General features: G+C 42.1%; 1 protein-coding gene across 10 annotated transcripts in view; it reads right to left on the bottom strand.

Moving 5' to 3' along the window:
- The window catches only part of Ankrd36 (ankyrin repeat domain 36), a 116,764-nt gene that overhangs the window by 97,750 nt on the left and 4,553 nt on the right, over positions 1 to 14,461 (bottom strand). For 8 of the 10 annotated variants that reach the window (XR_005493389.2, XM_008770392.4, XM_039092849.2 and 5 more), the window contains 3 exons: positions 13,730 to 13,836; positions 10,610 to 10,747; positions 3,293 to 3,365 (listed from right to left, as the gene is read on the bottom strand). Coding sequence is in view for 7 of the 10 variants with exons in the window: in XM_008770392.4 (XP_008768614.1) it covers positions 3,293 to 3,365; positions 10,610 to 10,747; positions 13,730 to 13,836 (318 nt within the window). In the remaining 3 variants the exon portion in view is untranslated. Of the gene's footprint in view, positions 1 to 118; positions 3,267 to 3,292; positions 3,366 to 10,609; positions 10,748 to 13,729; positions 13,837 to 14,461 lie in introns of those variants that run through there. The other 2 variants (XM_039092848.2, XM_008770393.4) reach the window with 2 other exon arrangements.

Raw genomic sequence — 14,461 nt, 5'->3', positions numbered from 1 at the left:
AAGGGCCCATGTTGGCCCATGTGCCTCAACAGGCTGTCTTTCAAAGAAACCAGCCCATAGCTGCTTCAAGGACTCCTATAGTCCCTAAGTGTCCAAAGCACCCGCCATCCCTGCTCACACATGCAGACTCCCAGTGGCAAAGGTCTTCAGTTAAGAAAGTCGTTTCAAGGACATGCACTGTGAAGAACTTTCCAATGGAGCCAACATTCTCGAGAGGCTATGGAAACTATTCATTTAATTTTAACTATTTAAGGTGTCACAGCCCCTGGTGCCAACACTGGCACTCATGCTCCCAGGATTGTCACAGATTTAGAAACAAAGGAATTAAAAACTAACTGCCCACATCAGAGTTCTAAGAATTCTAGCAAGGGGGGTGGGGGTCACCATAAGGGAGGATGTGTCATCAGTAAGGGAGGAAAGGCCTTCTGCTTTAATGGTACCTGCTCCTAGGGACCGAAGCCAGGGAAGCTCTCGTTTCTCAATGACTTCGAGAGACCACTGAGGGCCCTTGAATAACTCCTGACATGGCAGGAGGAAATGAATGCCAACTCACTTTTCAACATGGGCACTTCATTCTATGCCTTTATCAGTGAGTGACCCAGGACTCCTTACTAAACACACTTGGGGAGAAGCTTATGCTAATGGAGTTGATGATGTCAGCCCCAGCTTTGGGAATTGCACAGATGTGGCCTAATGATAAGTCAGAACAACTGGAATCTCTCCTAGGTTAGGGGCCATTCCCAGACACGTAGAAGAAGATAGAGAAATGGCTCTGATGTCACCACAAGAATTAGCTGTAATCATCTTTAATACAGAAGCAGAGAGTGAATGAGCCACCCAAAGGCACAGATGATCTGTACCCAAATGGCAGAGGGACTCAAGATCCTGATACCCCATGAAGGCCAATGGAAAAGTAAGGTACCCATGACTCATGCCACCTGAGAGCTTTAGCCATCCCTCTCATTCACGGCCTCAGGAGAATCAAAGCTCACGTGAACCTACAGCTTAGTCTCTGACAGAGCCCAGTGTGTGACACAAGTGTCCACACACACTCAGACACACCCATGCCAAGAGCATACACATCAACTGACACCTTAAGGGTACACAGCCTGCTCTCCCCGGACTGAAAGAGCTCAGGAAGTTGGCGTAGCCTCATTCTAGAATAAAGCCTATCCCCCATGAGACCCCGAGCCTCAAGAACAGCCCAAGGGCAAAGCCAGTTACCAGCAAAACCGAACGAGAGTGCAAAGCTCTCTAAAAACAAGGGAAAGCCTCAAGCGCAAAGCCAGCTCCAGCTTCAGCTCCGTCCATAGTTACGGCCCCACTGTGCTGTAAATTGTCCAAGGTCTCTCTCTTAGGCACGTGGACTATAAGCAGATGCAGTGTTTACAGCGTCACCGGAGTTTCCTGGTAATCTGTTCTGATGCTAGATTCCTTCTTGAAACCATAAGACGAAAAGAATGCCACATTTCAGATCCAGAAAGTTCTCGGGATTCCAACGGAAGTACAGAAGCAAGCTCGTGCCATCATTAGGTTGTGCTGTGCACAATCATGTTTCCCTAATGTCCCTGACAACTTGGGCACTGCGGCCTTGGACCTCTGTGATTTACACCCCAAGTTAGTCCAGATTGAGCTCTATGTGCATTTTAATGATTTCTATCAAACCTTCACGGAACCCAGGCACCTCATAATGAAGAGGCTATTACCTTTAGTGTTGATCTTGGGACCAGGTACAACATCCTCTGATGGCCTGAATAAAAACATCCTCCCTACCAGATCCACAACCTTCCTGAGGCTCCAGGGCAGTGGGTCTCATCCCTCTAGTGCTGCGACCACTGTTCCAAATATTGTGGTGACCCCAAAGCACGGAATTATTTTCGTTGCGACTTCATAACTGTAATTTTGGTACTCTTATGAATCATAATGTAAATGTCTGATATACAGGATGCATGATAGTGTGCACCCTGTGAAAAGGTCATTTTGAGAACCGCCACTCAAGATTTTTCAGTTCCTGGGTCAGCAGGGTTGCATCCCTACTCAGCAGAGGGCTAACTTCAGAAAACAGGTCGTCAGCCACATACAATCCTTACATATCAGGGGATAAAAGCCTCAGAAGGGGTAATTAAGCCAAGATACAGAGACAGGGAAACTAGGAGACATCTGACCTGAAATTTAGTGAAAGAGCGGCCCACAGACCCAGGCCACCCAACAGAACTCAGTCAATTCAGTGTAAAGACTCTTCATAGAGAGATGGCGTTCCGTACAGGTATCTCAAATAACAGTCTTACAATAGCAATGAACCAAGCTGAGGCCTAACCCATGTGAGTTTCCAGTTTACTCTTACTGTATCCCAGCTGTTAACAGGCAGCCCCGGGGACCTCATAATTTTATGAACTTCATTTATAGTCAAAGTCTGTTTCTCAGCTCCCTATGGCCGAGTACAACAGGGATTCTTTTCTATCCCCTTGTGACTTAAGGGTGTTTCCTGTCAGCCTCTAATTCTGCCCGGTTCATACCGGGGAACCATTCACTGTAAGATCTCATTTACAAAAGATGGAGAATGTTTCCGTACCAACTGTCTTAGGATTTCTTTTGCTATAATAAAACATCAAGACCAAAAGCAAGTTGGGGAGAAAAGTTCAATTTCATATATCAGTTTCCAGGAAAGCCAGGGCCGGAACCTAGAGGCAGGAACTGAGGCCAAGGCCACAGAAGAGCAGAAGAATGCTGCTTACCAGCTTGCTCCAATTGCTTTCTTGAAAAACTCAGGTGCTCAAGGGTGGCTCCACCCACAGTGGGCTGGGCCCTCCCACGTTAGTTGTCAGTCAAGAGAATGCCCCACAGACTTGCCTTCCGGCCATCTTATGGAGGCATTTTCTCAGTTGAAATTCCCTCTTCCCAGATGGGTCTAGGTTTGCAACAAGTTGACAAAACCCAACTAGGACCACAAACCCCTGAACAACGTTACCCCAGAAGCCACCACGGGCTATTTATAAAACTAACAAGTATGACTCTTCGTCGAGAAGTCCACACCATGTTTTCAGAATATTATTCTTTTCCTTACTGCACTCCTTTTAGCCTTAATGCTTGAGCAGAAAGTCTATGTTAAAGCCTTTGCTTAACCCCAAATTTGTTATTAGGGTACAACAAAATCATATTTACAGCAAATTTCTCCCACTCAGAGCCGAGGACTGAACCTAGCCCTTGTACTAGCTAGGCAAGCCCTCAGCCACTGAGCTAAGTCTCTGAATCCCCATGGCAAAAAATGTCAGCATCGCCAATAAACCTTTACCTTAGTGTCAAAACTCTGTTTGTCCTCTTTTGTTGTAAGCTCAGGACAACTGGGACCGGGGCTTTGGGAAAGCCTGCAGAGTAAAAACTACAGTGAGAGGTGAGTCCTAAGAAAAGCAAGCCGTCCAGGTATTAGACAGCACTTTATTTATTTTATTTATAGATGGTTGAGCCACCATGTGGTTGCTGGGATTTGAACTCAGGACCTCTGGAAGAGCAGTCAGTGCTCTTAACCACTGAGCCATCTCTCCAGCCCTGACAGCACTTTAAAAGGCTTATACATTTTATCATTAAGATATAGTACAGGGGAATATTCATGTAAGTGTTGACTGCCCCTAGAGGCCAGACAAGGGCACGGGAGTTCCTGGAGCTAGAGTTACATGTACTTGTGAGCTACTTAGAGTGTAGTTCTCAACCAGAACAAACTCAGCGCCTCCGAGATCAGTATGCTCTTAACTGCTAAGCTATCTCACTCTTTCCTTGCCTTCTTTTTCTCTCTCTTTCTTTTTTCTTTTCTCTCTCTCTCTCCCTCCCTCCCTTCCTTCCTTTCCTTTCCTCCTCCCTTCTTTCTTCCTTTCTTTCTCTTTCTTTCTTCCTTCCTTTCTTTCTTCCTTTCTTTCTTTCTTTCTTTCTTTCTTTCTTTCTTTCACTTTCTCTTTTATTTGTTCACTTCTCTGTTTGTTTATCAAGATGGAGTCTAACTATGTATCACTGGCTAGCCTGGAGCTAGCTCACTATGTGGACCAGGCTGGCTCACCTGCCTCCTGCCCATCCCAGTGCGGGAATAGTAAAGGTGTATACCACCACACTCTGCTATATGTCATTTTATATTTACCTTTAAGTCAACTTCAGAAACAATCAAGCTTAAAATTTCATCTTTCTGCTTCTACTTCTCTCAAGCTAAGAAAACATTCAAGAAACAGTCTCTCCAGGTTCTACAGCAAAGATCGACAGCCAGGGCACTGTCAGGGCCTGAAGACAATTTCTGTGCACAGATGTCATATCTCTCTATTTTTTTATTATTGAATATTTTTTAATTTACATTTCAAATGTTATCCCCTTTCCTGGTTTCTTGTCCATAAACTCCCTTTTCCATCCCTGCTCCTCCTCCTTCTATAAGGGTGTTTCCCCACCCATCCACCCACCCCTTCCTGCCTCCCCGCCCTGACATTCCCCTACACTGAGGTTTCCAGCCTTGGCAGGACCAAGGGCTTCTCTCCCATTCTCTCCAACAAGGCCATCCTCTGCCTCATATGCAGCTGGAGCCAGGGGTCAGTCCATGTGTACTCTTTGGATGGTGGTTTAGTCCCTAGGAGCTCTGGTTGGTTGGTATTGTTGTTCTTATGGGGTTGCAAACCCCTTCAGGTCCTTTAATCCTTTCTCTAAGTCCTCCAGTGGGGACCCATTCTCAATTCAATGGTTGGCTGTGAACATTCACCTCTTATTGTTCATGCTCTGGCAGAGCCTCTCAGGAGACAGCTATATCAAGCTCATGTCAGCATGCACTTCTTGGCATCAGCAATATTATCTGGGTTTGGTGACTGTATGTATATGGACTGGATCCCCAGTTGGGGCAGTCCCTGAATGGCCATTCCTTCAGTCTCTGCTCCAAACTTTGTTTCTGTATCTCCTCTATGAATAATTTTGTTCCTCTTTCTAAGAAGGACTGAAGCATCTGCACTTTGGTCATACTTCTTCTTGAGCTTCATGTGGTCTGTGGATTTTATCTTGGGTAAACAGAGCTAATATCCACTTATCAGTGAGTGCATATCATGTCTTTGTGTTTTGTGGTTGGGTTTACCTCACTCAGGATATTTTCTGTCTAGTTCCATCCATTTGCCTATGAATATCATGAAGTCATTGTTTTTGATAGCTGAGTAGTACTCCATTGTGTATATGTACCACATTTTTTTAATCCATTCCTCTCTTGAAGGTCATCTGGGTTCTTTCCAGTTTCTGGCTATTATAAATAAGGCTGCTATGAACATAGTGGAGCATGTGTCCCACTTGTCCATTCTTGATCTTAGAGCATAAACCATTGGTGTTCTGTTCAGAAAATTTTTCCCAGTGCCCATGTGTTTGAGGCTCTTCCCCCACTTTTTCTTCTACTAGTTTGAGTGTATCTGGTTTTATGTGAAGGTCCTTGATCCACTTGGACTTAAGCTTTGTACAAGGCAATAAGAATGGATCAATTTGCATTCTTCTATATACTGACTTCCAGTTGAACCAGCACCATTTGTTGAAAATGCTGTCTTTTTACCACTGGATGGTTTTAGCTCCTTTGTCAAAGATCAAGTGACCATAGGTGCATGGATTCATTTCTGGGTCTTCAACTCTATTCCGCTGATCTATCTGTCTGTCTCTGTACCAATACCACACAGTTTTTAATGACTATTGCTCTGTAATACTACTTGAAGTCAGGGATGGTGATTCCCCCAGAAGTTCTTTTATTGTTGAGTATAGTTTTCAGTATCTTGGGTTTTTTGTTATTCCAAATGAATTTGCAAATTGCTTTTCTAAATCTATGAAGAATTGAGTTGGAATTTTGGTGGGGATTGCATTGAATCTGTAGATTGCTTTTGGCAAGATGGCCATTTTTACAATATTAATCCCACCAATCCAGGAGCATGGGAGATCTTTTCATCTTCTGAGATCTTCAATTCCTTTCTTCAGAGACTTGAAGTGCTTGTCATACAGATCTTTCACTTGCTTGGTTATAGTCACACTGAAGTATTTTATATTATTTGTGAGTATTGTGAAGGGTGTCTTTCTTTCTCAGCCTGTTTATCCTTTGAGTAGAGGAAAGCTACTGATTTGAGTTGGTTTTACATCCAGCCACTTTGCTGAAGTTGTTTATAAGGCTTAGTAGTTCTCTGGTGGAACTTTTGGGGTCACTTAAGTATGCTATCATATCATCTGCAAATAATGATATTTTGACTTCTTCCTTTCCAATTTGTATCCCTTTGACGTCCTTTTGTTGTCTGATTGCTCTGGCTAGGACTTCGAGTACTATATTGAATAGGTAGGGAGAGAGTGGGCAGCCTTGTATAGTCCCTGATTTTAGTGGGATTGCTTCAAGTTTCTCTCCATTTAGTTTGATGTAGGCTACTAGTTTGCTGTATATTGTTTTTACTAGGTTTAGATATGGGCCTTTAATTCCTGATCTTTCAAGACTTTTAACATGAAGGGGTGCTGAATTTTGTCAAATGCCTTCTCAGCATCTACTGAGGTGATCACGTGGTTGTCTTCTTTGTGTTTGTTTACACAGTCCATTACGTTGATGGATTTTCATATATTGAACCATCCCTGCATCCCTGGGATGAAGCCTACTTGATCATGATGATCATTTTGATGTGTTCTTGGATTTGGTTTGTGAGAATTTTATTATTTTTGTGTCAATATTCATAGGGGAAATCAGTCTGAAGTTCTCTTCTTGGGTCTTTGTGTGGTTTAGGTATAAGAGTAATTGTTGCTCATAGAAGGAATTGGGTAGTGCTCCTTCTGTTTCTATTTTGTGGAATAGTTTGGACAGTATTGGTATGAGGTCTTCTATGAAGGTCTGATGGAATTCTGCACTGAACCCATCTGGTTCTGGGCTTTCTTTTGGTTGAGACACTTTTAATAACTGATTCTATTTCTTTAGGAGTTATGGGATTGTTTAGATGGTTTATCTGATCTTGATTGAACTTTGGTACCTGATATCTGTCTAGAAAATTGTCCATTTCATCCAGATTTTCCTGTCTTGTTCAGTATAGACTTTTGCAGAAGGATCTGATGGTTTTTTGAATTTTCTCAGATTCTGTTGCCGTGTCTCCCTTTTCATTTCTGATTTTGTTAATTTGGATACTCTCTCTGAGCCCTCTGGTTAGTCTGGCTAAGGGTTTATCTATCTTGTTGATTTTCTCAAAGAACCAGCTCCTGGTTTTGTTGATTCTTTGTATAGTTCTTTTTGTTTCTACTTGGTTGATTTCAGCTCTGAGTTTGATTATTTCCTGCCTCCTACTCCTCTTGAGCGTATTTGCTTCTTTTTGTTCTAGAGCTTTTACGTGTGCTGTCAAGCTGCTGGTGTATGTTCTCTCTAGTGTCTTTTTAGAGGCACTCAGAGCTATGAGTTTTCCTTTTAGCACTGCTTTCATTGTGTCCCATAAGTTTGGATATGTTGTGCCTTTATTTGCATAAATTCTAAAAAGTCTTTAATTTCCTTATTTCTTCCTTGACCAAGTTACCATCGAGTAGAGCTTCCACGTGTATGGGGCCTTCTGTGGTTTTTGTTGTTACTGAAGACCAGCCTTAGTCCATGGTGATCTGATGGGATGCATGGGATTATTTTAATCTTCTTATATCTATTGAGGCCTGTTTTGTGATGGATTATATGGTCAATTTTGGAGAAGGTACCATGAGGTGCTGAGAAGAAGGTATATTCTTTCGTTTTAGGATATCTGTTAAATCTATTTGGTTCAAAACTTCTGTTAGTTTCTCTGTGTCTTTGTTTAGTTTCTGTTTCCGTGATCTGTCTATTGCTAAGAGTGGGGTATTGAAGTCTCCCACTACTATTGTGTGAGGTTCAACGTGTGCTTTGAGCTTTAGTAAGGTTTTGTTTTTTTTTTTTGAATGTAGGTGCCCTTGCATTTGGAGCATAGATATTCAGGTTTGAGAGTTCATCTTGTTGGATTTTTCTTTGATGAATATGAAGTGTCCTTTCTTATCTTTTTTGATAACTTTTGGTTGAGAGTTGATTTTATTCAATATTAGAATGGCTACTTTAGCTTGTTTCTTGGGACCATTTGCTTGGAAAATTGTTTTCTAGCCTTTTACACTGAGGTAGTGTCTGTCTTTGTCACCAAGGTGTGTTTCCTGTATGCAGCAAAATGCTAGGTCCTCTTTATGTATCTTGTCTGTTAGTCTATGTCTTTTAATTGGGGAATTGAGTCCATTGATGTTACGAGATATTAGGAATAGTTGTTGTTTCCTGTTATTTTTGTTGTTAGAGGTGGAATTATGTTTGTGTAGCTCTCTTCTTTTGGGCTTGTTCCAAGAAGATTACTTTCTTGCTTTTTTTCTAGGGTGTAGTTTCCGTCCTTGTGTTGGAATTTTCCCTCTGTTATCCTTTGTAGGACTGGATTTGTGGAAAGATATTGTGTAAATTTGGTTTTGTCATGGAATATCTTGGTTTCTCCATCTATGTTAATTGAGAGTTTTGCTGGATACAGTAGCCTGGGCTGGATGTCGTCTCTTTAACAATGAACTAAGGTGCCAGTGACTGCTTCTTGTGTCTTTTGCTACCTGAACAGATTCAGCTGAGAAACCCCTTGGAAATGTTAATTGCTAAGGACCAGCCCTGGAAGAGATCAGGTACAGAAGTGGGACACAGCATAAGACAAATGACAAAGACTGACAATATCTGGCCTTGTACCTCTCTCTTACTCTTTTTGAGGTCAGAAGCTGATGGCCTTTAGAAATTTAATTCTCCCTTGCTATTCTGTGGCTAAATGCTGCCCACTTCTGGTAATTTGACTCAAGCTGGGTTATTAGAAAAAAGGCTTAATTTCTCTTTGGCTCAAGGGTTTCTCTATGGCCAGGCTAGAGGCTTGCAATTGGTTAACTTTTGGTGAGGTGACCAGAGAGAAAAGAAGAAAGGGAGAATTCAAGCACACACAGACACACAGACACACACAGACACAAGCACACAGACACACACATACACAAACACACAGACACATACTTTGGCTGATCTGGACCACCTGTTAAAACAATTCCACAAGTGTTCATTCATACGTGCACACACACATATCTGCACATGTATGTACATATGTCTCTCTATATGTATATATATTTTTTGGATGGGGCTGAGGCCTAATAGCCACATTTTATTTTTTCTTTCTGGTCTTTTTATACCTTGTTAAACAAAAATTCTTTAAAAAAAATTACCTCATAAATGAAATGTTACACAAAAAGGGAGTTACAGAAGGATGTTCATAGTAAGTTCAAATCCATATTTCAGTTTATAAGCTCATTATAAGTTCAAAGCAACAGTTTCATGTGGCCTAGGCGTTATCATAGTGCAAATCTGTGGTTTCATGCTTGGACTTAACCTAAAATGAATGTTTTGCCTTGATCACCAATTTGTTTCCAGCCTGCTTTCTTATCCTAGTGCAATTAGCCCGTAACACATGAAGGTTTACAGAGCCTATTTGTATCTTCATTCTATAAGGGTTTGGGGATTACTTGCATCAATTTAAGAGTTCTATAAAATCACTATGAGGGATTGTGAAATCATCAATTCATCTATACAGCATTACTATCAGAGAGTAAATCTTCATATTGACTTCAGGAAATTTGCCCAATAGGGTGGGCTGATACCAGGAATCATTAAGCTCTGTAATGCTGACAGGAAAGGCAGATCAGCAGCAAGAAGCAATCCTGGGATGAAGTCTCTGATGACCTTGCATCTCAGAGCATGCCTACCACAGCCATGCAAACCAGTGGGCCTTCTCCAGATAACTCACTGGCTTGCCCCAGCCTTTCCTAGATGGCTTCTGTCAGTCAACCAGAAAGTCTGAATGTAAAAAAGCCAAAGAAACATCTGTGCAATGTTATTAGGCATCTCTTCCCAGAAAGAAACATTCAGACATTAAAACTGTCAATTGGGGCCTGGAGAGCTGGCTCAGTGGTAAGGACACTGACTCTGGCGCTCTGTCAGAGGACCTAGATTTGCTTTCTGACACTCCCATGACGTCTCCAGTTCCAGAAGATCAAACACCCTCTTCTGGCCTCTGCAAGCACCAGCCGTGTAAGTGATTCAAAGACATATGCATATGCAGGCAAACTTCCATACGTATAAGGTAAAAATAGTTTTTAAAAAATGTTAAAGGATGGTATTGAGGGAGACAACTCACAAAAGGAGCTAACCACATTTTCTACTAAATTTTGTATTAAAAGACCCAAATAGATAATTAGACAATTTAGAGATGGGACACTATATCCCCGTGTGAGTCTTTTAGTTGGAATGAAAGGGTTCCAGTCTTAAGGACAGGGGACTTAACATGCCTGAGAGAGGAGTTAGGAGTACAGCTCAGTGGTAGAACAGACCTAGCAGATGTGAATCCTAGTTCAACCCCCAGCCTTGCCTCCAAGAGCTCTGTGCCTTTTGCTACTCCAGCCTAGTTTGGCATTTTACTTAGTTTCTAATGGATGAAGTCAACTAACTCATAGCCATTCCAAAATTTCTCAGAGTTCCATTGGATGCATAAATATGGATGGTTCTAACCATTAGAAATATCTACTTGAAGTTACCCTATATTATAATATAAACACTTACACTTGAAAGGTTTCAAAAACAGCATAGCTTTGTGCAGTGGCTCCATAGATGTCCACCAAAGATGGGTCAGCACCTTGCTGGAGAAGAAGGCTGATCATGTTTTTGGACTGAATTCTCACAGCATGTATGAGGGCGGACCTAAAAGACCAAATGGAACATCACCCTGATGCACTTACCTCATTTGTTTGTTGTTATTGTTTTCTGTTTTTGAGATGGGGCTGACCTGATGTGCACTATGTAGACCGGGCAAGTTCTACCACACCAGGCTCCCTGACACACGTTAGTGACCCCATAGAAACAACTACTCAGCTATCTTTCACCAAGTTCCTATCTTGTCTGTGTGTTAGAGCGGCCATTAGCAATGAAGAGTAGACAGAAGCATCGTGAGGAAGGCATTCATTGGCCTTTATTATCTCCAGCACTGGAAGGGAAGAACCAAGATTCCCTGTGTTCCCCCGCTGTGCTACTCAGTAGCGTTCCATGCCTTGCAACAGACAATAATGTAACTAGATTATTTACCTGAAGTGGGTGAAATTAAAGGACAAAGTTTCCATTGCTTCCCTAGCCTGGTGTGATATACCATAATTCATAGTCAGCAACAGGCCAAAAAAGGGAAATGTTTGTGTTAACTTTTTTTTTTCTTTTTTCTTTTTTTCCGGAGGTGGGGACCGAACCCAGGGCCTTGCGCTTGCTAGGCAAGTGCTCTACCACTGAGCTAAATCCCCAACCCCGTGTTAACTTTTAAAAGTTATTAATGTAAACTATTAGCAGTGAAGATAATTACAGATGGTTGAAATAACTCAACAGTTAAGAACATTTATTCTTGCAGAGGATACGGTTTCAATTCTCAGCACCTACATGGTGGCTTACAACCATCTATAACTCCAGCTCCAGAGGATCTGATGCCTTCTCCTGACTTCCTCAGGTACCGGACTACAAGTGGTACTCAAACATATATACAATTAAAACTTTCATACACACTAAAAAAATAAAATAAAGGGCTGGAGAGGTGGCTCAGAGGTTAAGAGCACTGAGGGCTCTTCCTGAGGTCCTGAGTTCAAATCCCAGCAACCACATGGTGGCTCACAAGCATCTGTAATGGGATCCAATGCCCTCTTCTGGTGTGCAGACATATATGCAGGCAGAACACTGTATACATAATAAATCCATCTTAAAGTGAAATAAATCTTTTTTTTCTTTTTTTTTTCTTTTTTCTTTTTTCGGAGCTGGGGACCAAACCCAGGGCCTTGCACTTGCTAGGCAAGCGCTCTATCATTGAGCTAAATCCCCAACCCTATAAATCTTTAAAAATTAAAGATAACAGTAATTGTAGTTAACGAGGCTGACTACCTTTGCTGGGTGCTGATTTAGGATCTGAAAACCACCCTTCAAGAATATCATCCTTACAGTGGCAGACTGGAGAGACAGCTCAGTGGATAAGAGCACCTAATGCTCTTGTAGACAAGACCCAGTTTCAGCTTCTAGTGCCCATGTCCATTGGCTCACAGCTGTCTGACTCCAATTCCAGGAGAGCAAACGCCCTGTTTTTATCTCCATGAGCACCAGACAGATTAACTGGTGCACATGCACATGTAAGCAAAATATTCATACATATGAATAAGATGAATAGTTTTTTTTTTTTTTGGTTCTTTTTTTTGGAGCTGGGGACCGAACCCAGGGCCTTGCGCTTGCTAGGCAAGCGCTCTACCACTGAGCTAAATCCCCATCCCCAAGATGAATAGTTTTAAGTGATAAAAAGGAATAGTTTGATTTTAATATCAGGAAGTGTATTTGGTGATAATATTCCTGAGGTATGGATAAACCTTGTGGGAAGGGAGGTAGGGTCTCTCTTTATCAATCACCCATAGCGTGTTTTCATTAATGGAAGTTTCTCTAACCGAGGTCCCTCTGTGCATGCTAGCTCAGTGAGTAGATATCTGTTATGATTTGAATATGAGCCCGAGACAAACACAGAGTAACTGGGCCTGTGTTGGCCGTGCCCTGAGGTGACTGGACCAAAGGAGCAATCACTTCATCACTGTATAACTCATTGTGAGATCAGGGATGGCTCATTTTTAGGATGTGGGTCCTGGGGGAGGACCTGGGTCACTAGGGGTGTCTGCCTTGTCCTGGGGACCTTGTTTTTCTGCACATGACTCTGAGATGAGATCCTCCTCTGCCTTTGGCTCCCACTCCCTCTCAGAGGCTACCTTAACTTTACCTCAAAGACAGCAGTCTAGCCCACCATGGGTTAGTGCCTGTGAAACTGTATAGCAAAATAAATCTTTCCTCCATTAAATGCTTTCTTTTATGTACTTGTTCAGACTAAGGAATAGCTGAACACATCAATGTGAACCATAGGGGGTGGGGGAGACTGAGTAAATCTAATGATGCATAGTCATTTATAAATAATCGAACATTAATATTCTTCATTCAAAGCAACACAAGGCAAAGAGCCGTCAAAGAAGCAAAGTGATTTTCAAAATTATTTCTCATAAATAAAGCATTTTAAAAGAAATGTAAAGCTGGCGTGGTGACACCGGCCTTCGATTCCAGCACTTGAAAGGTGGGATCTTTGAATTCAAGGCCAGCCTAGTCTACAAAGTGAGTTCTAGGACAGCCAAGGCTACACAGAGAAACCCTGTCTCAGAAACAAAAACAAAAACAAAAACAAAAAAAGGAGGAGGGACGGGAGGGAGGGAGGGATGGAGGGATGAAGGGGGAGGAAGAGAAGGAAGGAAAAAGAAAAACAAGAAAAATATATAAAACACAGAGGAATGGGAAATACTGTAAAGTTGTTTTTTAAAAAATCATTGTCATCTTAAACTAGAAGTCTCCACTTCCAACAAGAAGACAAATGTGAAACTTTTTATCTAATATAAAATCCTGACTAAAAGGAAATTGATTCAAGATAACAAAATCAGTCAATATTAAACATAGCTGTGGGCTCCACTACATGCTGAGAGGGACTAAGTTGCACTGTTAATTCCTACCTACCTGTTCTTTGGTTTAACGTGATCCCTATAGGCATAAGTTAAATTCTTAAGACTTTTGTATTGACGCTTTACATGACCGTGGCCACTCTAGACCGCCGCAAGGTTTTTAAGTTTTCACAGATACCTCTTGCAGTTATCCAGGGCGTTTATGTTGGCCGCAGCCCGCAGCAAGAGTTCCACCATCTCCTGTTTGTTTTCCAGCACTGCGAGGATGAGTGGCGTGTAGCCATTCTGTGGAAACGGAAAGCAATTCCCAACTCACGGTTAAGCGATTCTCAGTCAGCTACAAATTTAAGACCCTGCAAAGGAAACCACCCATCTCTGGAGCTGACCAGGCACACATACACAACTCTGACCAGTGTTTGCCAAACTCAGCCCAGCAGTCTCAGATTCCAAGCACTCAGTCCTGTCATTCTGAATGCCGAGGCCACCGTAAAAGGCTGTATCAAGTAAGTCCAGAGCAGTAAAGAATCGAAGCACTTTTCTTGAACGGGTTAAGATTATCCAGCCCGGAAGATAACATGGTGATCGAGTTTGGAGAATGCTGCAAGGCTATGTGCTCTACAGACCCTGGAGAATGAGATGCTGCATTTTGAATAATTCCTATTTGTCCTTGCTCTTTTTGTAGGGACATTTGCTTTGAAGAAAACAACATATTGTTTTGAGAGTTCCAATAATACGTTTCCACCAAGTCATGAGAGAGACACATTTGATCTTTCTAAAGTCATGGGATGCTGCTCTAACACAGGCCACTAAAGATCTATATTAAAATTCACACGCTAAAAACAAACAAACAAAGGGGCTGGAGAGATGGCTCAGTGGTTAAGAGCACTGACTGCTCTTCCAGAGGTCCTGA

This window comes from Rattus norvegicus, chromosome 14, assembly GCF_036323735.1.
Source record: "Rattus norvegicus strain BN/NHsdMcwi chromosome 14, GRCr8, whole genome shotgun sequence".
Lineage (NCBI taxonomy): Eukaryota > Metazoa > Chordata > Mammalia > Rodentia > Muridae > Rattus > Rattus norvegicus.
This window is presented reverse-complemented; position numbering and strand designations above follow the sequence as displayed.